General features: G+C 35.0%; 1 protein-coding gene across 11 annotated transcripts in view; it reads right to left on the minus strand.

Annotated features, from left to right (window-relative positions):
* Window positions 1-27,671, minus strand: part of LOC137239292 (uncharacterized) — a 157,888-nt gene that overhangs the window by 105,809 nt on the left and 24,408 nt on the right. For 6 of the 11 annotated variants that reach the window (XM_067764418.1, XM_067764422.1, XM_067764419.1 and 3 more), the window contains 7 exons: window positions 27,130-27,634; window positions 26,866-27,065; window positions 15,321-15,393; window positions 14,003-14,056; window positions 13,749-13,936; window positions 13,520-13,679; window positions 5,349-9,378 (listed from right to left, as the gene is read on the minus strand). In XM_067764418.1, coding sequence (XP_067620519.1) covers window positions 9,239-9,378; window positions 13,520-13,679; window positions 13,749-13,936; window positions 14,003-14,056; window positions 15,321-15,393; window positions 26,866-27,065; window positions 27,130-27,634 — 1,320 coding nt within the window. In that variant the 3' untranslated portion in view covers window positions 5,349-9,238. Of the gene's footprint in view, window positions 1-5,348; window positions 9,379-13,519; window positions 13,680-13,748; window positions 13,937-14,002; window positions 14,057-15,320; window positions 15,394-26,865; window positions 27,066-27,129; window positions 27,635-27,671 lie in introns of those variants that run through there. The other 5 variants (XR_010949323.1, XM_067764427.1, XM_067764424.1 and 2 more) reach the window with 1 other exon arrangement.

Below are 27,671 nucleotides of genomic sequence, written 5' to 3' on the forward strand. Positions count from 1 at the left end.
ATTGTTGATAAACTTAAGCGAGCTGTATCAATTTTCTAAGGAAAAGTACTCTAACGTTAAGTGTAGTTTTTCAAAATTTGCAACCTTGCGACCAAAACATTGTGTTTTAGCCGGTTCAAGTGGTACCCATTCAGTATGTGTTTGCACTATACATGAAAACGTCAAATTATTAGTAGAAGGACCTAACATCAAGCATCTGACTGCTGAGTCTATGCACCCAATAAAAAGCTGTATAGACTGTTTACAACGTATGATATGTCTTGAAGCATCAACAAATTGTTATTTCGGAAAATGTTCCCAGTGCCCCGGTGCAACAAATTTGATCGACGAAATAAGAACAATTTTGGAATACAAGGGGTGAACGTCGACAGAACCACTTTGCAACTAATGATATCTCCAGTTGATGAATACTTACAAAAATTGGAGTCCGGTTTGCAAAATTTATTGTTGCATTCATACCTAGTTAAAAGCCGAAACGAGTTTATAAACGGCAAAAAAGAATCCTTACCAGAAGATGAATGCATCGTTATCTGTGATTTTTCCGACAACTATACATGTATACGAAAACTATTCCCTAAAATAAAATTTTGTTCAAAGATAGTAGCAATACGCTTGCATCACTACGGTTTCCACCATAAGGGCAATTGATGTTGCTGTTGCAGCGATAAGGACACTCCCCGAATGCTTTGGGAAGTGTTATAGATTTTGATGGTCCTTTTCCGGATGCAGATCCGGTACGTTCCGGTAACAAGCACCATTGAGGTACTAGCCCGACCATCTCGAGAACGATTTAATATAACATTGAACCTTCCGCCCAGCACTCCAACACGACTTTGTGAGGGGTGATATACGCTTATTTTGGCATTCCACAAATGCCTAGGGTTTTTGTTATTTATTTTATTTTTTTTTTTTTAAGTATGGAAGAGAGGATTCCAAACCTGCAAATGAAGTTGGTACATTGTTAGCCACCACTTTCTATTTTGCCGTTGCAGATTCTGTCGAAATCAGCACACCTAATATTTATGTGCCTAGTAATATTCGTAGCTTAAGTAAGGATAGTTCAGGAATCCTATTACCAGTGGCTACCAAGAGCACGCCATGTCGTTGCGAGTCGACGGAAATTTCGAAGCAATATTTCGAAAAATTACATCACTCGCCGAACCACTTAAAAATGTGATCAATTCCATTGGATTTCTTATACATGATGAGGATGTGTACCTACGAATCACTCCAGCTGACATAGTGAGGTGAAGCCACTCAATTTTAATATCGTTTCAATGCTAAATAAGAGAGACACCTGCGTCATAATTACAGTGCCAACACCCGCAACATCCATTGTATGGGTAAAATCGTATTACCAGCACAATGAACATACGCCAGCAAAAATAAATCGATCACCCCAATGCACAGTGTTCCGTGGGGCACAAGCTAGCTGGACAAAAACAAAGATTTTATTCCAAGAATATGTAATGGAAAATGAAAGAAAACAACAAAATAACGGGATTTTTGCACACATTTGTTTTTTTCGCTTATTATATCTTGAGTAATTGAAGTAAGTAAGCAGGAGTGGCCGTAATTTGCGTTGATTAATTTACAAAAATAGTGTTGAATATTACTTTTCATAATACTTTTAATTAAACACTTTTACATAATTTTTATGATGGATTCTAAGCTCGAGGGTAAGTTGAATTTTTTAATAGTAATATTTTCGTTATTAGGAAGAAAAGGTACTTTTTACCTACATTTTTAATTTTAGAAAGGGAAAAATTATATGTACCCGTGTTTACCCGCGTCAAATGTTACATATGTTATAGTCCCAAGTATTTTCTAAGTAGTCGAAAGAAAAAACCATTGCGAATTCTTTGCATATCTATTTTTAATCTTTTTTTTTTGTAGATTTAGTATAACCATACCAAGAATGGAGTTTTTTGAAATTTGGTTGAAATATTCGAAAGAATCGAGAAATAAGGAGTTATTGAGTTGTATTTTACTTAAGGCTGATTTAAGAGAAGTATCTGAGCAGTCGTTAAGAAGTTTAAGTCAACAAATTTCAATATATTTGTCTAACATCGATGAGAAATCGAACAGCTCTGGAAGGCATCGGGAGCGATTTTGTAATAAAAACTCGGAGTGGCTTTCGGGAACAGATTTCAAGTTTACAATTACGATGGACTCAAGGTTGCCATCAGAGCAACCAGCTTCGTCTTCAGGTAACCCAGGACCCGGAAGACCACAGAAGGACTTTCTTATTTGCGAGTGAGACAAAAAAACTATACATAGATTTCTATCTGTGGTTTTATATGCCTGCTACAGTTCATAAAATCTTAGTGCATAGTACTGTTATTATAAAATCAGCAATTTTGCACAAGAAGCCCGTAACAAAGATTTGAGACGATTCAGGGATGATAACACACAAAAGCAGTCGCGTGTAGCCACGAATAGAGATCTTATGAATATGTTACTTATAACATCGGATCCCTTAGTTAACAGCTTAAGGGAGATACCCAAGAAAAAATTTAAAAGCCTGACTTCAGAAGTCTTACATTTACTGTCCTCCGATAATGTTGAGGAGTCAATAAATACCCCAGTTGTTTCAAGCTTTCACAGTAATGATATGCTCATGACTATTCCACAAGTGACTCATCGAATGACAGTGACGATAATGAATGGTAACATAATTATAAAAGAAAACTTACGCTATAACTTTTTCCTTGATCAGTAAGTAGTAAAGTAACTGAAAATATTAGAAAATAATTTTGTCCAGCTAGCTTGTTCTACACGAAACACTGTGCAATGGGAGAGGCCCGCAAACGTGGTTCTTTAAGAACCTCGCTGCAGACTTCGAATCTCTCACAAACAATGAATGGACCTACGCATTCAAATCAACCGCACCACCTATACCCATTGAACTTGACCAAAACCGTTCGTGTTGATCCTTCGCTTCCAATATTTGGCTGACTTCGCAGGGCACCGCACTATTCGTAATAGCTGACAAACAGTACAACTGCGGGAACGCTACGAGTTATCCAGTATCCTACTGCTTACTGGACATACCGCCGCTGACATACTATTTACTCTTAACCACTGCTATCCGACAATGTAAAATTTGATTTAAATTAATTACCAGCAACAAATGTGTAATACTACGAAAAGGATAAATAACACGCTAGTTAAAAAGTAGTACATAATAATCGTGTCTACGTCTTAACCGACTTGGTCAGAGTCTATGGGACTTTTTTCGGTCCTATCTATTGACAACGAAAATTTTAAAGGTAGTTTTTCACACTTATCTGGGACATCTTTCTTTCAATCACATATGCAGTAATTGTAAATATGTTCGCGAACAAAGCGCATGCTAAGGAAACCGATTGGACAGGAATGCCCAAATTTTACATTACAATTTTAATTTCAGATTATCTTTCGCCACGTTAAGATGGTTTTAGTGATGAACTTTACTTTTTGATCGCTTGTGATAAAAGAGGAACAATAAGTTAAATTGGCAAAGCAGCGCACTAGTACACAAACATTAATTGGCATAAATACTGCGAGGCTGCCATGTTTTCGTTTCTTTAACTTCCCATTAGTGCCATGTCTAAGGTCTTCTGTATTCTGCACATGCTCAATTATTCTGCTTCAATTGGAATGCCTCACGATTTTGTATTGGTTCCTAGTTGTGTGGCTTCCGGAACAATTTTATAGGCTCCGCTGATAACTTTTATCAGTCATGAGCGACACAATTACATCTTCACAGACACCAACCCACTACCTTAAACATTTTCTAACACGTAAGTTAGCATTAGCCGTATCAACAAGATCCACTAAACAATTTGGTAAAAGTTTTAACAAATCGAAATGTTACACTTAACCTATTTCAGCGGGTTCAGTACAATATGTTCCCCAGTTGGCGCCCAATGTTGGGCTGACTACAACTATGCAACCACATGATACTGCGACGTAAACGAATTTTGATTTTTGTTTAAGGTTTATAGATTTTACAACTGAATTCCCAAATTGTAAGCAAGATCTGCGATCAATCATAGATTATACACCGGATGTATGTCAAAGATTCTTATTGTATAATGTATCGATTTTTTCTTGTCTTACATCACTCATTTTTACATTTTTAATAATATTTTGTGAACAGCATTAGCGGCTATGCTTTAATTTTGTGTCATGGTTAAAATATGAATTGGTTTAGTTTGTTTGGATCTCAACAACTCGTTTTTATGCAGACAATCAAATGAGTTACAAAAACAAGCAATTATCCAGCTTCATTTTCAGCACAGACCGTTATAGACCTGACTTATTAATTTAGCTTCTCTATGAAAATAAAATGATAGAACAGGTGATGAAAAGAAAAAATACGTAAAAAATAGAACGAAGGTGGGATAAAAGAACGTGATTTAGTGACTGAATATTAAAGGTATAGTAAATGAATCTCTAAAGACTGCGTTAACTTTGTAAGTTGAAAGAAATCTTGAAATGAAGTGGCAGGAGTGCTTGATGTGAAGTTTTAGGTACAGGTATATGCTTTAGATAACTTAAGCGTATGCTCTGATATACAAAAAATAAAAATGATAATAAAAGCGAATGTATATATATATCCCTAAAATATAAAGGTAGAAGTATATCCGTAAGCAATAGCTCAAAACGAATTATATAAAGCAAAAGCATTCTATCAATTTTTCAGTCAGGCTGTGGTCAAGAGAATTTGAGGAAAAGACGAAATACCCACAAAGACTCTGAAGTACTTGCAAGGAGTTGCCTAAAACATCCCGACAATAGAACTTGAGAGATGCACAAACGTGTTGTCTAAACAGGATATTAAGAAATAATAAGCTAGATGCAATTTTAATGGTATCACACTTAACCCATTAGAATCCATGCCCAGTGTTAACCAAGACGGGATGCGTTATTAATCGTGTTGAAACAAAACAGAAAATATTGGAAACGCGTCTAAAGATTTGACCGCAGTACCTTAGAAATCATGATTATTGTTGCTGCGTTAGTAATCCTGTCCATATGCACTAATTAAACATTGAACTGGCAACACAAACGGCGAGTAATCCTTACAAATGGATAAAATTGAAGTACTCAAAACTCAAATTAAACGTGGCCACAACTCCCAACCATGCATATATTAGCCAATACTAGCCAAACAGAACAAAAACTATTAGAAAAACAACTAGAGATGACTATAAGTCTGCTCTAAACCATTGCTAGTGGTAACCAAAACTGGGTGCGTTAGTAATCGTCTACAGTCTCAAGGAAAAATAAAAAATATTGAAAAACTCTCTCTCTAAGTTATGAAAAATTATCGAGTTAAAATAAAGCTATAAAAAGCGGAATAATAAAATAAAATTTAGTTGTAAAATATTTATGTATTTCATTTTGCAAATGAGTGGGTTTCGCAAATGCCATGACATCTTAAACGAACATTTTTCTATAATTCAAGCCTTGTAAGGCCGACAATAAAATTAAACAACTTTCATAATATAAACTGAATACTCAGAAGCTAAACTTCAGGATCTTTCTAAAATAAATTCATAGAAACGTTTACCATTTTCCTTTTTCATCTTACAGAGCATATTCTGCGATATGCTATTATGCCTGCGAAGTGGAAGCCCTTTCCGTACTCTTAGTTATCTCTTCTTTGACGTATAATCTTAGAAACATGATATAGCAGATCACAATGATATAGCCAGCTGTATTTTTTAAGGCACAGCACCTAGCACCGCCACTTTATGGCTTTATGAACATCAGTGAGCACCTACAGCAGCGAAAATAGACACGAAATCTTCTATATATGATGCTAATCGCCTCATAATAGTAATTAACTGTTCGTATACTCACTAGCCACACTAATTTCATGATCTAACTCAGTGCAGAAGCGTATTTTTGGTGTAAGACATTTTACTCCTCTGAAGTCTATTTTTCTTTCGAATTGTGTCAACTAACGCTGTAATGTGAATAGTGAATGCATACATATCTACACACATAGCACGCGCGGCGTCTAAGTTGTTTAGTCTGTAACATAAACAAAGCGCAGCTAAGTAACTAAGAATTTGCAGACACCACGTATTCCTCTACTCCGACACTTTCACACGCTTTCAGCAAATGCATTGAAGCAGCATATGAATGTGTGTACGAATGTGTAAGCGTACGCTTGGCTACATGACTTTTGTTAGGCTTAGTAAGAATTAGAGTAAAAATGTATTATAGTAACTAAGTAGCGCATAAGAATTATAAAGATTTGGTATTCGGTAATCTTTGTTTTTAATAACCTTTCGCGGCCAAGCATTTATTGTAAAACAAATCCAACTCACTTTTCTTTAAATTGTAATAAAGTTTGTAAATACAGTGTTCTAATGTTAGTGTTTTTTGCTCATTTGGATTATATGGCGGAAAAAAGGGTGTGCAGCTCAACAAGTGCACATTCATATTTTGGATTTTTATAGCTGCAAAAAAAGCTTGTAGCTCAACATTGACCATGAGCAACCCTACGACGAGTTGACTTTTGATATTATTTTTACATTTAATATTGTGGATATTATCCTGAGTAAATTTGGCAACAAACGAGGGAAAGGGGATACTCTCTACATTTCATAGGATACACTCATATATATTAATGGAATGAGCGGATAAACGAGCACAAAACGCTGGCAACTACTGATATCGCATTTATTTGCATAATTTCGGAAGACAAGTTGGATTGAATCTCATACGAAGTGGAATAATATACATATATATCTACAGCGGCATATTAAGTGGAATAGCAATGAAGAAGGGAACTTTTCACCATATTCTATAACGCAAGCGTTAATTAGCAGGTCGATATTTTGTTGTTCTTTTAAGTGCTTACGTTTCGAACGTCAAAAAATCGACCAGTAAATTGACTCTTGTTCATTAAGCTTTATTCTCACTTTATGTATTGATCGAACTACTCGAAAAAGCTGAAAATGCTCGAACAAAGTCAATAGCTCTAGTCTGCATGCAAGCAAACTGAAATGGACAAAACGCGCGTGTCGAAACAATTGTGTTCAATAATTAAAAATATACAAATAAACATAAAGTTCGTGTTTTAATGTTTAATATTAAACATTTAAAGGAAGTCTAGTAATATGAATAATAAGGAAGACGGATAGATACGGCTAGTCATTTATGGGACATTCTGGTCTTACTACCAGTTCGCCTTTGAATTTTTGGTATGTTTCATTGTGATTGCATCGTTGCATATCACCTCCTACGAATGTCTTTCGCTATTGAGCATCAGTAGAAACTACGTAAAACTAAATGAAATTAGCGATGCTCAATGGAAAAATACATTATATCGTGTCCATATAGTGGAAAAATACTAAAAATTTCCATATTGGGGTGCTACTGTATTTGATCCGATATGATTCTGGGACGTTACGCTACTTAGCGCCTGCTGTGGGAGCGACATTGCCGCAGATAGAATCATAGAGTTAAATCAGTTTAAACAAAAAAGTTACGATTTTTTTTTTATTTCTTTTTCTTATGCTGTTTTTATACGTTATTCTGTAATCCGGATTTTTCCCGAGGCAAAATCCACTTGGGAAAGGGTAGATATGTTTCAGAAAGGATGCACAAAATTCAGAAAAGGGCAAAAAACAGTGTACTGTAGGGTCAGAAACATTAATTACAAACATTCACAAAATGTTTATGGATTCTGTCAAAATGGCTGATACCAGGCAAACAAGCATGGGTTCACTCACCGTAATGGGTGTGGACTTCCGGTTAAGGACAAACACGAAAGACTCGTGTTTTAATTAGCAAACAAAAATAAAGCTTGTTCGAAAAAGTAATCCGCATAACAAATTTAAATTTTTCAGTACTCACAATTCAACGATTTTTTTTACAAGAGGAAGGATATCCGCCTGAACATAAGAACTGTGTTTAACACCCTTTCCTTCCCATGGTAGCCATATGGCTACCAAACTAAAAGCACAGATATGTAGGTCCAGTTCTTCATTAAGATAAAAACGAATGTTGAAAGCCAACACTGCTTCACTGATTTCGCCCCTAATATCTCTAACTTTTCATTGGCAACATTGAAAAATTTTGACACATGTTTGGCGACCCACGCGTGCTGTATATCATTCGACTTTATTAATTTCGTATACATAAAATATATACAATTCTTTTAATCCTTCGAATAAAAAATTGTTTTCGTGTAAGTTAATTCTTGATAAACTTATTGCAGTAATAAGGAAGCACTATTTGAGCGATTGTTTTTCTGATTTAAAAATGTTACAGACTTTACAAAATTTGCGCACTACGTTGAGTCCGAGGACTGTTATGCCGCCTGTCACCACTCGCTCGATTGGATTCTATTTGCGAGCGCTTGCCGACAAATTCCAGAGGTTGGCAATATACGAACAACATACACCGTACTACACATTTGTGAACGCTATATACAAACTTAAGCTAATCGACGAAATGGAATTACAGAACGTGGTTTCTTCGCCGTGTACAGCAGACAGAAGGCAACTTCACCGATTGATAATAGATCTGAACAACTAATAAAAACATGACAAAGAGGGTTGAGGAGTACTCTACACGTAATCCCACTACCGGCGGATAATCAACCATTTCCGCAACCGTGTATGCACATATTTGTTAAAAAGCCAAGTGTAGAGACGAAATATCCCCTTTATGAGGAACCATATATATAAAATTTAAAATATCGGTTCTACACCACAAATTATTCCCATTACATACAGGGGAGAGTATACTGGCAAAGTAGTATTCATTGATACCCTGCTAGAAATGTATGAACAATCTTCGAAGAACTAGAAACAAGGCAGGACAAAGCCTGATAAATCAGCTAATTTAATAAAAAAAACAGCATTAATCGACTTTATAAAATGCTTTCGAAGTAAAATTTCAAAAAAAAAAAAAAAAAAAAAAACACAATCCTTAGTTGTGTAGAAAGTGCGCTAGCACTTCGCTAACGCTACTATCATCTAAAAGGGGTTGTATAGAAGAGCAATGAGTATTGAAGTGACATAAAATTTACAAAAATGATATTAGAGACCCATAACTTAGCTATTATTTATAATACATCTATATACATTACTTAATTTAAACTAAGTGGTTTTGTTTGCCATAATTGGCTTTTTGTAGAATAACAAATTTATATAATTCTAGTAACTAATCTTACAAACTACGTACCTGGATGTGTGTATGAAAAAAATGTAAAATTTAAATATAAATTTTACACTGGCAATGTTGCTGCTTTGAGTTTTTCATAGTTTCCCTTTTTCTGCAAGCGAGCATTAGCATGTTGAAAAAATGCTATAATAGTGCGTTGAAATTCTTCCATACTGGTGTTTTTATACTTGCGAAGATATGCCTCTGAAATTAAGAAATAACATTTGGTTTTACTTTGATGGAGTTTTACGAGAAATGAGAAGGCAAAGTTAAATTTTCCTATAAATAATCCTCAAACATTTTTGGAGAGCTCCTAATTAAAAAATCTGAAACATGAGACAAATTTTAATCTCAAAAATGTGATCAATTAGAAGTCTTTTATGACTACGATATGATAAAAAATATTAACTTTGTGCCAAGAGTGTTCAGCAAACAAAGTAACTTGACAACAGATCGACTGCTGAGTGGAATATCACCCTATGTTGTTGTTTTTGTAGCGATAAGGACACTCCCCGAAGGCCTTGGGGGAAATATATTCATTTTATTTGTATGCCGCGCACTTTTGAGACCATCAAACAACTTTCCAATGGAGGATATAACATGCCCGCCATGCAACTTTTAAAATCACATCAGTTATTTACATTTTGAATATTTTGTGCTCATGTCATGCTAGCATATTGTTTAGGTACATACATATCATCTGACGTTCAAATGGCTTCGATTTTGGTGAAGGATTAGTGAGCTGTCATATTTGATAGTATACACGTGTATAAATTTGAAGATTTTTCTAATTGTTGTACTCCATGATTCAATCACAAGAGAAGAAGTTCAAGACGCATTATATAAATTGCAAACTTTTGCCTTAAACTGGATTTACATAAAGGAAAATATTAAAGGAAACTTTTGTGCGACGGGTATTTACATTGCACCATGTGTTAGCTGCTTAGGCACATCTAAATGTTACAAGTATATTACCCTTATACGTTTGTTAACCTGGCGATTTAAGAGGCAATTTAAGGGTCCTCTTGCCATTTATTGGAATTGGAAGATTCAATTCCCAAAACCGAAAAAAAAGGCCTTGGGGAGTGTTATCACCCTATCTTAGCTGCCGTTTCGAAAACGCCGTATCTCTTAAATTATGTTAAATAGGCCGTTTTTGAAACAAATTCTGAGTTAGAGCGTTCCTCACCGAGTTCAGAGATAATGCGTTTTTGAAACCAATTCTGATATTTGGCGTTATTCAAAAGTTTTGTGAGATAGGCTGTTTTCGAAAAAGCAGCCTAGATGGGGTGATATTCCAATCAGCAGTCGAGATATTCATATTTTATTTTGGAACAAATTTATTGAATTAGAATATAATCATAAAATTTCTCATTGTGCCTTTTGAAAATTGGTATTGTGACGAATATTACTATCTCTAAGGTTATTAAATAAAGGCACAACAACAGAAACATTAAGCAAGCTACATAAACACATTAATCATCATTTACCCACATACATACAAGGCAAAGAAGAGATAACTCACATACAGAAAAAGTCATCGGTGGAAGTAGACTCATATATACACGCGCATATGTGTAATCTGTAGTTTATAAGCTGGTAACCAAGTAGAAAATTCTAGCAAAAGAAACATGTAGACATTTGGGCACAGAGTATAAAATCAGCGAAAGCTAAGTAATCTGTAATCAGTTTGATTTAATCACGCTATCAGTTGCGAAGTGAAGTTTAATTGCGAAGTACTTTCAAAGTAGTCTAATAAAGACCATTTTGTAATATAGAATATTGGAGTGTTTTATTCAAAAGTTTAGCGATCGAACGTAAGCAGAAGGTTGCAAATAGGCGGAATTTCACTAAATTCGTTACAGTATGGATGCTTCTCGTTTCATGAACGCTTAGCTTAAACTAATAGTTATCCGTATATTAATAATACATGTACGTATTTTGGACTTTTTTGTGTGCAACCACAACTTGCGCCCTCGTATGTCTTCAATTAGCGCTGACGTCGGTATGATCTCTTCTTCTATCGGGTTCCCTCCCAAATACCTTGCTTTATAACAAAGCTTCCCGAAATGCTTCCCCGTTTTTATTACATAGCGTTGAAAATCCGCCCTGAACGGGCCAATCTAATTTCTTGCATAATGCGCATATATATGTAAATGACTCCCACGAGTCACATAGAAAGTAAATTACGAGTTTTTTATGAGCGCCATAGAGCTGTTTATCTGGCGGCCGCCGTGGTGTGATGGTAGCGTGCTCCGCCTGCCACACCGTATGCGCTGGGTTCGCACCCCGGGCAAAGTCACATCAAAATTTTAGAAATAAGGTTTTTCAATTAGAAGAAAATTTTTCTAAGCGGGGTCACCCCTCGGCAGTGTTTGGCAAGTGCTCAGAGTGTATTTCTGCCATGAATATCCCTCAGTTAAAACTCATCTGCCTTGCAGACGCCGTTCGGAGTCGGCATAAAACATGTAGGTCCCGTCCGGCCAATTTGTAGGGAAAATCAAGAGCACGACGGATATTGGAAGAGAAGCCCGGCCTTAGATCTCTTCGGAAGTTATCGCGCCTTACATTTATTTATTTATTTTTATGAGCGCCATCGGAGTCTGATCGGACTTGATTTGAAATTTTTGTTACTCCGAATGTTTGGTGAGTAATATATATGTATATTAGTTATTTTTTCAATACAAACAAAATAATGATATTTGTTTTGCTCTACGTATATTATATCTATATTAATTTCTTTGTTTTAAATATTTATTTAACTGAATTCTAATTTCCACAAATATTTTTTAATACAAATTTTTGGAAATCGGAAAACTTCAAAATTGAAAATTAAATATTTCTATACATATTGAAAATACAATATTCTAAGTGATATAATTACAAAGTTAAATAAAATTAAAATATTATATGTAATACAAACACCCTACATTATAGCAATCTCGGAAAATTAGAATCCAATTAAAGAAATATTTACAAAAAATAATAATAATTCAATACAGATTCTTTATCTGTAATCTATATTAAATATTTCTATACATATTTAAAATACAAAATTCAAAATGTTATAATTATAAAGTTTAGTAAAATGAATGTTTTCTAATACAAATACCATATGTGACCCAGCCTATGAAAAGGTGGCTTATGACTGAAAAAAGAAATTGCGAGAAACAGTTGTTAAAGATAAACAATGCATTTCTTCAGTTTCTTAATAGTAGTAATTTTTTTTGAGTCATAAGCCACCTTTTCAAGCTTGATATTCTTCTTGTAAATCCTCTTCCTTGTTTTTATATCCAGGGCAAGTTGGTCCTTTAATTTTTTTTAACTTATATATATATACTAGCAGACCCGTCAGACGTTGTTCTGCCCTAAATTTGGTCTATATGCATACATTTAAATAAGTCTTTTCCGCCTAAATCTGCCCTCCCCCCCCCCCCCCACCCTCCCCTTCCTACTGTTTTTTAATCATTTCATTAACTCCTCCAACCGTCTTTTTGCTTCGTCTATCTCTATCTTCATCTCAGGATTACCAGGTCCACGTTTTGATCTCAAGACCCTAGCCAGAATGGGATAAGAATTATCCTATGTCTGTCTCCTGGTTCCAAGCTACCCCTCCACTAATTTTCATCCAAATATGTTCATCCGTTCTTTCCTCTTCAATCACTCTTTATCTATTAAAAAAGCGCATCAAAATCCTTTGCATATTTTTAAAGGTTTAAGCATTCAAAGGGACATAGGGACAGAAAAAGCGACTTTGTTTATACTATGTAGTGATGTATGTATATCCATACATACCTATAAACCTACACCCGAAGTTAAATAACGCAGCAAATGCTATATATGTACGTATGTGTCACATCATGTCTCACTCAAAAGCAATTAGCGCGCACAGTTGACAGCGAACAACCACACACTTGCATTTTTTGGTAAAAATGTTACTTTTGTTTAAACAATTTGGCTGATATAAGAAAGGAATCAATTTTTTTTGATGCAGATCGAAGGTAAATATTTCAAAGTTTTAGTGAAAAGATGAATTTTTTAAATCCATCCATCCGTTTATAAGTTATAACTGTGTAAAAAAAAAATTTATGATTTTTTACTACATTTTGGCAATTTGCCACGCCCCTCTAATATATACCTTCAAATTATATTATCTGTACCATCTCACGTAGCTAAGCTTTCAATTGCAAATGCAAAACCGTTTTAAAATCGGAGCATTCTGTGTGAAGTTATGTGCGTACATGGCATTTAGCGACTTTATGTTATAAGATTTATAGATATAGATAGATAATATTTAATTATTTACAAAAAAAAAAAAAATTTTTTTTAATTATCAATATCTCACCTCTCAACGCACTCGTCACACGCAATTCACGTATGGCTGGTTTGTCTGGTTTGCCTATCCAACAGAAGTTCTTCGCAACATTATCTGTCATAATGCGACGCCAACATGATTTTATAAAACCCACTGCATCCTTGCCTGATTGAGTAGTGAGTTCACAGATCTGCAAAATTAGATAAGTATTAGCAAAAAAAAAAAAAAAAAAAAAAAAAAAACACATTTCTTAACTTACTAAAGAGCTATATTTTTCATCGCAGCTTAAAACCGAATCTTCAAAATTTTTAAAATCCAAAGTGGAATCAAATGGTTTTTTGGGCAAAATTTCTTTGTATGTATGATTTTTTAAAATATTTTCTAGATTACATTGATGTGCCTGCTCGTGCGTTGCATGCTGAAATTGCTCTCGTGTTTTTTGTTGTTCTAAAGTATAGAGGTAAGTTTAGTTTAGTTGAATTTTAACTATAAAATACTTTTAGAGATCAGTACCTTTAATAAAAGTTTTTTGAGCATTCTTTATATAAGATTTGAGTTCAACAATATCTGAGAAGAAGAAAAATTTTTTTTTTAATATAAATGGAATATATTTTTATATAGAATAGGAAAATCCGGTAGCCTACTCTGAAATGCATTGCTATTTTCTTTTTATTTAAGTTATTTATATGTGCTCATATTGAATCGTACGCCAGATGGTTGGGCTAGTACCTTAATGATGCTTGTTACCAGAACGTACCGGATCTATATCCGGCAAAGGACCATCAACATCGATAAAATGATTGCTCTATTTGAGTTTGTTCAAGAACCATTTCTACATAAAACAAATCTTCATGAAGTATTTTGTATAGCCCCATATCCGGTTCGTATTCGGCCAAGAATTCGAGATTAGCCGAGCAGTAGTACTTATTTTGTACTAAATATTATGAAACTATTATAGAATTTCAAGAGGATATATATATCGCTTCCAACGAGTTGTTATCCACGGTATGTATCCATGACGAATTTGTAAGTCAATGAGCGGCTGTTATGCAAATTGGGCTTGGAGATAAATAAATATTCAGCCCAATTCAAAATATTCCCTCGGAATTGTGTTCTCGCGGATTTTTTATTCCCGCTGAAAAATTCCTCCAATTCTTTTCTACTAGGGAGAACAATAATTGGGTAATAGGAGTTTCGAATTTTCGAAGTCAGCTGTTTTGTCAATTGAAATTTCTTATTTTGTTTAAAAAATTTAAAAGTTTAATTATTGTTTCGAATTTTTTTGAAATTAAGAAATAAAATATAAACAATGCACAGTGTACATATTTTAGCACAAATTTGTACAAATAAGTGTTCTTTCTTAAAAGAACCAATTTCCTTTAAATATTTTGATGCATTCCTTTAATTTAACAAGTAAAAAAACTGATAAAAATAAGGCAGAGAAATCTCCCTCCCACTCACATTCATAATAGCTACTTTTCTCTCATACCGGTTTCCGCTTTTTCGAACATTCTTCAGAATAGGAGGAAAGGGAGAAGTGAGAAAACTCACAAGGAATTTTTATTTAGCATACGAGGAATGAGAGAAGGGAAAAAAACTCGCTCGGAATTTTTGTTTAGAATTGGGCTGATTAATTTTTGTTGAGTATCTTAAGGCAAGGCATGTATTCATCTGAATATATGTACATATATAAACAGGTATGTCATCACACAGAATAGTTTTTTCTCTTTCCAACATACAAAACGTTTCAATTGTTTCTAAGCACGAACTCATAATTATGTAAGTTATTCAACAGCTTCCGCTATTTTAATTTCATTAACTTGATACTTACCTTTTTTAGTTATTACGTCACCTTCTTTTGAATTATTTCCAAATTGTTGATTAAACACAGCATTGAAGTCCATCTGAAATTGAAGGAAGAAAATTTGTTTATTCTTTTATTGAGATTTTTGAGTAGTCCTACATTTTTTATTTCGTTTAAAAAACAGTTTACTAAAAAATTTACATAAACTATTTAAAAAAAAAAAACAACAAAAAATTTTATCAGCTATTTTCCATAATTTTCTAAAAATAAAAACCTTTATTAAATTGTGTTACGAAAACTAATTGTAAAAACTATAATTATAGTGTTTTGGCGACTTTTTGTTTTTTAATTTATTTTGTTTTGCCGGCTTTAGGTCATGGGTGAATAAAACCACGAATTTTGTTCTTCAACCGATATATTTCGGTTACTCAACGGTAACCATCTTCAGGGAGAATTTTAAACACGTCTGCACCGTATGACATACATATACAGCAGACGTGGAGGTATGCCTGTCGTAAGCTGACGTGGAGCTGTATACGTCATACGGTGCAGACGTGAGGGTAAGGGTAAATTTTTCGACCAAAACACTCTCCCAAAACCAAAAAATATTTTTTTTTTAAACTGTTATCGCCAACGTTTTTACAACAATTTTTTGAAACACATAAATATATTTTTTGGGTTTTGGAGGAGTGTTTTGGTCGAAAAATTTACCCTTTCGCAATTTTTTTTTCGCAGGCTCGGAAATTTTTTTTTTTTTGGGGTATGCGTAGTGGTACTTTTTTCCTGAGCCCAAATCCCATCGAAAAATCATTGGCGCGAGATTGGTTAGCTTTCGTCCATACAAATCGACCCAGGTTAATAGCCAAACAAAAGAACGATTGGTAGAAGTTAGCAAAATTTCGTCAACTACATTCCTTTTTTAATTGAGTGGCTCAGTGCCATTCTTGCCTAATACTGTTTTCACACAGACGGCTTATTAAATAATAAAGGCAGTTTTCTACATTAAGACGCTTATTGAGCTCAATCTTCCCTACAAAATTCGAATCTATTATTATTTCATTAGTAGCTAATCGAATGCCTAATGAAGTCAAAAGCACAATGCAACTCTGTTGGCAGCGTTCCGCTTCCGTTTCCGCTTCTTAGTTTTTGGTGTGTTCAGTGCTTAAAAATGTCATTTGTCAAAGCAAATGTCATTGTCTGCATGGCGAAACGATACAAGGTGGCCGCCTCGAACAGCTGATTATAACCTTTTTTATTTGATTTGATACATCAACTACCGGCGCAGTACGATTTTGACATTTGTCCATCGAATTTACAAGTACATGGAATTTTTTTTGTTTGTAGGTATGTCACCATGCTCCCACCTTGTATCGTTCCGCCATGATTGTCTGTCTCATCCTTCATACTAATCGAGCAGTTACTTCTGTGCGAAAGCAAAAAATTTACGATTTCATTAGCAGGTGAAATGAGATCATTAAGTTTCTGTGTGAAAACAGTATAACCCTCGAAATTTCATATTTGGAGTTATTATGTTATACTACTTAGAAATACTCCAAACTATCCGTGGCAAAGTTGCACATCCCTAATTTTTGAACGAGACAAGGCTGACATCTATGGGCAGTTTTGGCAATCTCAATATGTCGAAAGTTATTTGGGCCATTTCTGCCTAACCATCAAAACATGGCGGCCGCGAGCGACATGCTGTTTTCGTTATCCGACTTTTCATGTGACGATAGTGATAAAGACAAAGACTACTTACCTTCAGATGAGGTCTCTAAACAGCGTTTTTCGCACATTTAGGTTAGGATATCTCAAAAAACTGTCGTGCTGGACCAAATCTGAGGACGGATTCGAACTCAGCACGCAGAAATACGTCAGAAATGACTTCCTGATCCGAAACAAAAAACCTTGCAGGCCTGTGTAATTAAGCTTTGCAATGATTATTGGTTGCATTTTTAGTTCTGGTATTTGTTATGGCGAATTTTTCTTTATGATTCCGCGCTGTGAAGTTAAAGGTACACAGTATTGTGTATTGGGTTTGTAGAAAACTTTAAAAAACTGCAGTGTGAGAAAAACAGAATAGTTTTGTATCAATTGCGTTTATATTTGTCATGTCAGAATTTTTATTCAATTTTCCTAGGCATTTTCATAAATGTTTATAATCGAAAATTAATGAAATAAATTTTGAATAAAAAATTTAACGGTCAATTAAAAAAAGGAATTATCTGATGAATGGTTTGTTTAACTTCCATAGCATAACGAAGAAGTAGTACAAATTATTGAAGTTAGAAGGAAAGTCGCTGAAACTTTTAAACGGTAGAATAAAATATTGGTAATAATAAGTTTTGAGTATTTTTTTTTTCATTTTAGGCATTTAAAATAAATCCATAAATAGTCAAGCCTCAATGAAACTTTCACCAAATCTGCGCAACAGCACACAAGAAAGTTTTGGTAATAGCGAAGAATGCAAGCAATACCAGATTCAGCGTTTAATGCATGCATATCGATGGTAATTTTGTAAAAGTGATTTTGCAATAAAACTATCAACAATTGTCTTTCCTACTAGCATTGAGCGCTAAAATCGATCAGGTCCTAACGCATCAGCATGAATTATTAGCCTTGGCCAGGCAGGTTGCTAAAAGCAAGGCCTCTTTTCCTATTGCCAATGAAAAGGAACTACTATCGGCGGAGCATAATTTAACTAAGCAGTCGACATCACATGTGAATAAATATTTTTGAAATTCATAATTTTTTTTATTAATGTTGACTTCATCAATGTGACTTTTTAAATTTACCAACTATGTTTGCACTTATTTACAGGTTCATAATTTGAAAAGTTTATTGGGTACAAAAAGATTATTAAAAAATTTATCACAAGTTTTGGGTCCAAATATATTTAAAGCTTTCGATCATTTAGAGATTATAGAGCAGCAAATGCCCCAATATTTGGTGAATTAGTTAACTGAAATAGAAATGCTTCATTTCTCAACATTTTTCCACTTTCAATGGCAGCTTAACGAAATTTATAAAGAAAAGAATTTTAGAACCGATTCAAGGTTCGATGCGACCTCAAGGCCAGAACAATAATTTTGTTCTAATGATAATTTTTGTTATATTTTAATTTTTCTAAATTTGAAAAATTGTATTTTGCTTTTGGAATAGTAAGTAGAAAATTTTTCAGACAACCTGCCTGCCTGCTGCGCAGATAGATCCATTTCGAAGGGTGCTAAGCCTTCATCAATACGCTTAGGCACGCTGCGCTAACCATTTAGCTATACAGCGGTGGTTTGTTTGACTGACAAATCGCTACTTCTATTCCTTCTTACCAATTATATTTGATAAGCGTTGCGCCATCTGTTGCAAATCACTGATAATGTTGGAAAATTTATAAACAAAGACAAAAAGATAAAAGCATGAACGCAAATTCTCTCAACTAAGTACTGATGTTTTTAATTATTCGTCTTTATTGAGTCTTGAGCGTACCTTTCTTGCTAGCTACTCACATCAGCCAGTGAGTTCTGGGCAAGGAAATCTTTTAAACAGTGCCAGGAAGAAAAAAATACATTTTATGCTGATAAATTTAGCAGGAAGTATGTATGGTAAATTATCGTCGCACTTTTCACCGGCTATTGGTTTCACCTGGCACTAAAATTAACCGTGCGGGCAATAAGATAACTTAGGCCTACTTGCAGAATTGTTTCACTAAAGAATTAAATTTAAAACAAGTTGTTCAAGTCCGGGTGTAACTGTTGGAGGTCCTCTAATTTAAAATAAAAAACAGCCGCTCTTCTGAACAACAAAGAATGTATATTTCGACTTACTTCAACGTCGGTTAGATACACAGAGATAGAAAAGAATTATTCGTAAGTTAAAATGGCGAATATAAAGAATGAATTCGCAAAGCAAAAATGCGATTACAAGTTGCAAATTAAAAACAGAGTTGCCACATGAAATAGAATTTCAACACTCCTCCTCAAATCTGGTATTCATTTGCAGTCACAAATTAATAATTTAACTCAAAAAAAACTTTGAAGATATTTTACATGTACTAGATTAAACCTAACAATTTTACAAACTTGTTATGATTTAACTTGCTTAGATTTTTCGTAAATACATCTGCAATATTATCTGAGCTTGAACAATATTGTAATTCAATTAAATTTTTCTGATACATATCTCTTATATGATGATATTTAATTTCTATGTGCTTACATCTTGTATGGTATACAGCATTTTTGATAAGATGTAATGAGCTTAAATTATCACCATTTACAACAATTTTGTCAGGCCTATGTACATTTATTTCGTCCAAAAATTGTTTTATGAACATAACCTCTTTTGCGGCAGTTGACAACGATATGTATTCCGCTTCGGTGCTGCTCAAGGCCACTGTTGATTGCTTCTTCGACTCCCAAGACACCGCACCACCGGCTAAAAGAAATACATAGCCAGTGAACGATTTGCGCTCGAGTGACTCTCCACCCCAATCAGCATCAGCATAGCATTGTATAGGCGTTCCCTTCTTACTGTACGTGAGCGATAAATCAATCGTAGAACATAAATATCTTAACACCCTTTTTGCCGCTGCCAAGTGTTCGCTATGTGGCTCGTTATTATGCTGCGCAAGCTTGCACACTGTATGTATATCTGGCCTTGTGCACAACGCCAGATACAACAACGAGCCTATCAGCGACTGGTACTCTTGTTTGCCAACGCGCTTGCAACTAGAATCAGCGCATAATATTTGTTGCTTAGGATCGAGTGGTGTTGCTATAGGACGACAGTCTAACATGTCATGTTGTTGCAGCAATTCTTTGATTTGCCCTTTTTGTCGTATAGCTATTGCGCCCCTTTCACCTTCTCTTTCGACTTCCATACTAAGAAATAATTGAACAGGACCCTTATCTACCACTTGCAGTCTTTTCGAAATTTCGTGCTTAATAGAGCTCTTCTCTTTCTTGTTTGTGCTGGCTATTAGCAAATCATCTACATACACTGCTAACAAATTGATGTGCCCGTCGTGATGCTTCGTATATACGCAAGGCTCTGTTACACATTGTTTAAAACCAATATTAATTAAAATGTCATGCAACCTCATATTCCATTGACGTCCTGCCTGTTTCAAACCATATAAAGCTTTCTTTAACTTTAAGACTTTATTGGGATACTCGCTGTTTGTAAATGTTTCAGGCTGCACCATATATATTTCGTCATCTATGATACCATTTAAAAACGCAGATGAAACGTCAACATGGTGTAGGTATAGCTGGTACTCTGCAGCTAACGCGAAAATTGTACGGATCGTAGAATACCGCACCACAGGTGAAAACGTATCGGTATAGTTCACCCCATATACTTGGCTGCACCCTTTGGCTACTAGCCTTGCCTTAAATCGATCAATTTCACCGTTCTTGTTTTTCTTGATCGAGAATACCCATTTGCACTTTATAGCTTTCTGATTTTTTGGTAAATCTACTAGCTCCCATGTATCTTTGTCTAAAAGAGCCTGATATTCAGCACACATTGCTTTACGCCACTCACTTGCATGGTCACTAGACATGGCTTCAACCACTGTATTCGGAATATCAACATCATAGAGAAAATTTGCATAATGGTATTCTTTCTTTGGCCTTCCTGGTTTCCCTGACCGCACCAACTTAGGCCGACCAGGTCCTACTTGTTTAGTAGCAGGCTCTTCATCACTTTCTTCTTTTGGGTCGTCTTCAGCACTAACACGTTCATTATCTAGCTTGTCTTCAGTGCTGACACATTCATTCTCTGGCTTGTCTTCAGTGCTAACCCACTCACTCTTTAGCTTGTCTTCAGTGCTTACACATTCACCTTCTGGCTTGTCTTGATTTGACTTTAAAATATATAAATCAATGTTTAGATTTTCTTTCGGAATAGTTGGTTCTATAAATGAAACATCACGTCTTAAAATAATTCCTCTTGTGGCAGAATCATACAAGCGATAGCCCTTGGTAGCACTACCGTAACCAACCATTACATACGCTTTTCCCTTAGCATTGAATTTACTTTTAGGTTTTTTATCTAAGGCGTAAGCCACTGATCCAAATGTTCTTAGAGGTGACACAACTGGTTTTCTTTTATACCATGCCTCATAAGGCATTTCATTCGACTGCTTTTGTTGGTGACCTATTTCGCACTCAAGTTCGCACCAATTAGCATGCTCCGTGCCATCTCTACCAATGTCCGGTTATAGCGTTCAGCTACACCATTCTGCTGCGGAGTGTAGGGTACCGTGAACTGATGCAAAATGCCACAATCTTTTACATACTGCTGAAACAAATTATTTGTGTATTCAGTGCCATTGTCACTTCTAATGGCTTTAATTAGACACCCAGTTTGACGTTCAGCGAAAACCTTGAATTCTTTAAATTTACTGAAAACTCGCTTTTGTGCTTCATTAAATAAACAAAACCATATCTTGATTTGTCATCTACCAATGTCAATACGTATTTCGAACCACCAGCCGATGTTTTTACTGGCCCAAATACATCTGTATGTACTAGTTCAAGTAATTCGCTTGCTCGATTTGAACTTGATGTAAATGGTTTTGTTACACATTTACTCTGCATACATACAACACACGGAATAGATTTTGGTACATTTACTTGAAGCCCGTTCACTAAATTTTTGCTTACAAGCATACGCATGCTGTCATAGTTCAAATGACCATATCGTGCATGCCACTTCATTGCTTCATTCTGCTGGCCTGCAAAGAATAACATTTTCTTATTTTCTGTGAACAAAAATATACCACCAACATTGTTTCCACGCAATATTACGCTGCCGTTGTTTTCATATACCGTGACAAAATCTTTTGCAAATTTAACGCAAAGGTTATTTTTCACTGCTTTCGATACTGAAATAAAATTGCATTGCAATACAGGAACATAAAGTACATCAATCAGCTGGATTTCTTTCCCTTCTGCTTTTAGTCGAACTGTTCCCTTTCCCATTGCTTCTATACATTTGTTACCAGCTAACAAAATGTTTTCATTGTATTCATTCAACTCATCGAACATGTTTCTGTCACAACACATATGCGACGTGGCTCCGCTATCGATACACCACACGTTCGACTGCAAGTTGTTTGACTCAAACGCTGAGAACAGAGTAAATGCTTTTGGTTTCTCGTTTGTTTTATCTGTCTGTTCCTGGTTTTTGTTGCTTTTGTTGCATTGTGCAGCAAAATGACCCGTTCGTCCACAACTACATTTTAAGTTCGATCGATTTCTAGAACATTTACTTCGCTGCGACGACTTGCTGCCACTGCTTTTACCCTTTTCATGTGCCATGAAAACTTGCACGCTACTTTCTGCAATAGGCGACACACTCATTTTTCGACGTTGCTCTTCCTCAAGCAATTTAATTTTTAACAAACTCAGCTTTGGAAGCTCATAGCGTGACTCTAACGCGACAACTAAATTTTCGAAAGACTTCGGAAGACTAGCTAGGAGCATTATTACAAATAACTCCTCCTGCAGATATATACCAATTTCTGCTAGCTTCTCAACTATACTCGAAAAATTGCTTAGATATTGTTGTACCTGATCACTTTCTGCCATGCGCATATCCAGTAGCTGCTTAAATAAAGACACCTTTCGCGCAGGGCCTTTTGGTCGATGTATATCATGCAACACACTCCATGCTTCTTTTGCTGTTTTGCATTTTTTCACGTAGGCAATTTGTATTGGCGTTAGGCTTAACACAATTGTTGCCATGGCCTTCTCATCACTCGATTTCCATGCTTTTTGTTCAGCGTGCTTAGTCATAAAAGGGGAGGTGCCACGCCCATTTTTTAAAATATGAAGTGTTTCCTATTTCTTGTTATAAATCCACTTGGGAAATGAAATACCCTTGATATAAAGCTCTTTTTTGCAAAGATATAGCTCATTTTATTCGTCCACGACTTTTAAAAATCTTTTATATAAAAGTGGGCGTGGTCCTTAACGGATTTCGTAAATTTTTTCTAGAAATATTTCCTGCTATAGGAAAACTGTGTACCCAATTTTATTACGATCCGTTAATTTTTCTTCGAGTTATGGCTCCCGAAACATAGAAAATTGCTTAGTCATAAAAGGGGCGGTGCCACGCCCATTTTTTTTAAATTTGTTTTTCCTATTTATTGTTATAAATCCACTTGGGGAAATGAAATACCCTTGATATAAAGCTCTTTTTTGCAAAGATATAGCTCATTTTATTCATCCACGACCCTTTTAAAAATCTTTTATATAAAAGTGGGCGTGGTCCTTAACGGATTTCGTAAATTTTTTCTAGAAATATTTCCTGCTATAGGAAAATCTGTGTACACAATTTTATTACGAACCGTTAATTTTTCTTCGAGTTATGGCTCCCGAAACATAGAAAATTGCTTAGTCATAAAAGGGCGGTGCCACGCCCATTTTTTAAAATTTGAAGTTTTTCCTATTTATTGTTATAAATCCACTTGGGAAATGAAATACCCTTGATATAAAGCTCTTTTTTGCAAAGATATAGCTCATTTTATTCGTCCACGACCCTTTTAAAAATCTTTTATATATGTAAAAGTGGGCGTGGTCCTTAACCGATCTCGTTAATTTTTCTTCAAAGCATTCCTTATAGTAAAGGCAACCTCTCTGCCGAATTTTGTTACGATAGGTATAACACTTTTTGATTTATGATTAACCCAGCCAGCATTTTTTGAAAATTTTGGTAAAAAAATATTCAAATATCATACCCCAAGATGATTAAAAACTTTCAAATTTAAAAGCATTTTCTGTTCGAAAATTAACGTATCGTCGGGAGAAAAATGTACCATAAATGTGATTATTCTTGAATAATCATTTATGATTCATATTTCGAAACACTTTTTATTCATCTTTTTATCATACTTGATATTACTGGAATATTGTACTTTACTTCTTTTGGAATAACATTTGATGACTTTTCACAGTCATTTTTTGATCACATTTAAGAACAATTTTCAATCATATTATATGATGGTTTGGAATCATTTGTGTATAAGATTGTGATTCATTTTTCCATCATATTTAATACATAACTAAATACTATATAAATATCACATTTCATCAGGGGGTGAAAGAATCTGGAAGCTCGGAAGTAAGCTTTTTGAACCGCAGGTGGTAATTAACTTGACCGTTGTACACACACACGACTACAACATCCAACATCATCTATGATCATCATCTTAGATCATGGTAACGATGTCACTTTAAAAGTCACTATGTCTCATATCATTCTTTAAATATAACAAGACGTTTCCGACAATCATAGCTCATGGAGGATGTTGAAGCCAGGCGTGCCGATCAAGCTTAACTTACCAGCGATTAAACAGCTTACAACTTCCGTACATCGGTTCCATCCAGTATGTCTTTTCTGGGAAGCCGCATCTAGAGAAATCCTAGAAGACATCTTAGGTTAGCAGCAACACTTATATTACTTTTAGTCTTGAATATGTGTTGTATATTTGTAATTTTTTTGGATTTTATGTTTGAAAAATTGTGAGCTAATGAAGAAAAATCAAATTTTCAATGAGAAGTATATTTTTAACAAGTAAAAAATTCATCATTTATTCAAGAAAGGTAGTCTGCAAATATTAAGAAAGTTGATTGAAAAATGATTTTAAATTTTTGATCACCGAAGTTAAAGAAATTAAATTCAAAAATGATTCCAAATTGTGATTGAAAAATTGATCATCAAAAGCAAACAATTTATTCATCAAAGTTATTCGAAAATTATTTCAAAAAGTGATAGAAAAATGATTTTCAGTTTTTGATCATTAAAAGTAATATTATTTTATTATTTATTTTGTTCAACTGTATGAAAACTTAGTATTTATTCGCAAGGAGTAGTCAAATTGTATTGATATGAAGGAAAGTTCAAAAATTTATCATCTAAATGCTGTGTGGGTAATAATATTTGTAAAATTGATTTTATTACAAGTGGGCGATCATTTAAAAAAATGTTTCAAAGTTTTATCAAGAGTCTCAATATACACAAGTCAAATTTCAACATTCTAGGTGTATTATTTACTAAATAATCAGGTTTTTTGTGTTTTCAAAAATGTTATATATATAAAAAGTGGGCGTGGTTATCATCCGATTTCGCTCATTTTCAATACCAATTTATTCTGAGTCCAGATAAGCTAGTGTACCAAATTTGATGAAGATATCTCAATATTTTCTCAAGTTATCGTGCTAACGGACAGACGGACGGACAGCCATGGCTCAATCAAATTTTTTTCGATACTGATGATTTTCATATATGGAAGTCTATATCTATCTCGATTCCTTTATACCTGTACAACCAACCGTTATCCAATCAAAGTTAATATACTCTGTGTGCAAAGCACGCTGAGTATAATTAGTCAAACATTTGTTAAACATGCCAATTTAACTCTATACAAAAAAATACTGCTTGCCGTCATGCAATTGTGCCTAAAAGCAAAATGCTCCTGGGAGTTACTTTGCCCGTTACTCGTTTAGACATGAATTCTACTTCAGAAGTTCAATGAAAGTGTCCAATTTTACGTAGGTATTTGCCGTCGTCAGCCTAACCTCACGATACACTAATGTACACGGGTGAAAGCAACGTTTGAACAGCGTTAGCTTAATCCCAATTGGTCATGTGAGTGGACACACCATCAATTTACATTTATCTAAATGCAATGTTGTTGTTGTTGTAACAGTGCTTTGTCACATCCAATAGGCGCGACCACTCATAAATTGTCATCTATATCCTCTAACGTGAGTCCAAGGAAACTTGCAGTTTCAACAGGGGTGGACCACAGTGAGAGGCGTGTTGTTGTTGTTGTAGCGATAAGGTTGCTCCCCGAAGGCTTTGGGGAGTGTTATCGATGTGATGGTCCTTTGCCGGATACAGATCCGGTACGCTCCGGTAACGCAGCACCATTAAGGTGCTAGCCCGACCATCTCGGGAACGATTTATATGGCCACATTAAACCTCCAGCCCATCCCTCCCTCCATGAGGAGCTTGGGGTCGCCAGAACCTCGTCTGTTAGTGAAACAGGATGAGAGGCGTGTTAGAAGCGTAGGTTCCACATTGCAAATAAAATGATGGTTGGTGTCATTTGGGGACTCATTGCAATAAAGTATACTGATCGAAGTTGAACTAGAGTGATGCGCTTCTCTCTTCTGCAAGTTCAGGGTAATTATCTTTAAGAACTGGGTTCGCTGGGCAATTCCTGACATAGAGGTCCGACGCCGTATTTCCTCATAATGCTTGCGGAGATGACTTCTTAAGCTCCTGAGAGGTGTGACACCTTAAATTTGATTTCTTTTGGGGAAGGTATTCAACTGAAAGTGTTTGTTAAGCATTTCATTTCTGGGGGATATTCTCGGCTCATTGTATTGGTGGTATTATGGGGACAGCCCGTAGCGGTTCTGAGAACAGTCTTTTGGCAGTCAGTGGAACCCAAAGTCACATGCGTCATACCCTTTGCTGGTTTGAGCTTAAAAATTCTCCTCCCCCTCCCCCTAAAATCATCGAGAGTAATGTTTGGTCTTACAACAATATTTTGACTTACATGAGACGTTCGCCAATCTTCCACTAACGCTCGAAATCGTATACGCCCACCAATATCTCTTTCAAAAATATCCTTAATATCCTCCTCACGTATATGCTTCAAACAAAACAAATCAATATTGATTTCATTCAGTTTAACAGAATAGTTCTGTAGTTTGTATTTAGTCAAAAGCTTCAAAAATTTACATTCATCACTTTCATCTAAACAAAAATTAAATAAAAAAATAGCACACACAAAACTTACTTTTTCAATAGTATTACATACCATTTGTTTGTGCAGCATTTGAGCTCAAAAGGTTTTGTTGTATTTGTTGTATATTAGAAACATCAGCATCCTCATCATCCGTATTATTATAGTCAATAACTGTATCCCAGTATACATAGCGATTTAACTGTTCATCTTCAGTTTCGTTGTTGGTTATATAAGGCGCATCATTTTTTAAAGCCACTTCCCATTGCTGTTGCTCACTATCCGTATTTTTTACTAGTCTGATTCTTTTATTTAAGATTGAGCCGGGATTAGTATTACATTGTGTTAATATTTTATGTGCATTTAATGCATCGGGTAATATATGATCTTCATTGGCGATATTGATAGATGTGTCGTTTATGTCCAAATCGGGTTCGACTTTTATTTCTTTTTCAGCAGGAAAATGTGTTTTAGGCTTATTTGATATATTCTGAGATGATACGGTCTCAATTGGGTACTCATCTGTATCAGACATAGTAGTGCTTGCAGGGCTTGGCGAACGGGATCTTTGGAGCGATTGCTGAAATAAATAATAATTTAGTTAGGATGATCAGATA

Source organism: Eurosta solidaginis, chromosome 2 (genome assembly GCF_040869045.1).
Source record: "Eurosta solidaginis isolate ZX-2024a chromosome 2, ASM4086904v1, whole genome shotgun sequence".
NCBI classification, from domain to species: Eukaryota; Metazoa; Arthropoda; class Insecta; order Diptera; family Tephritidae; genus Eurosta; species Eurosta solidaginis.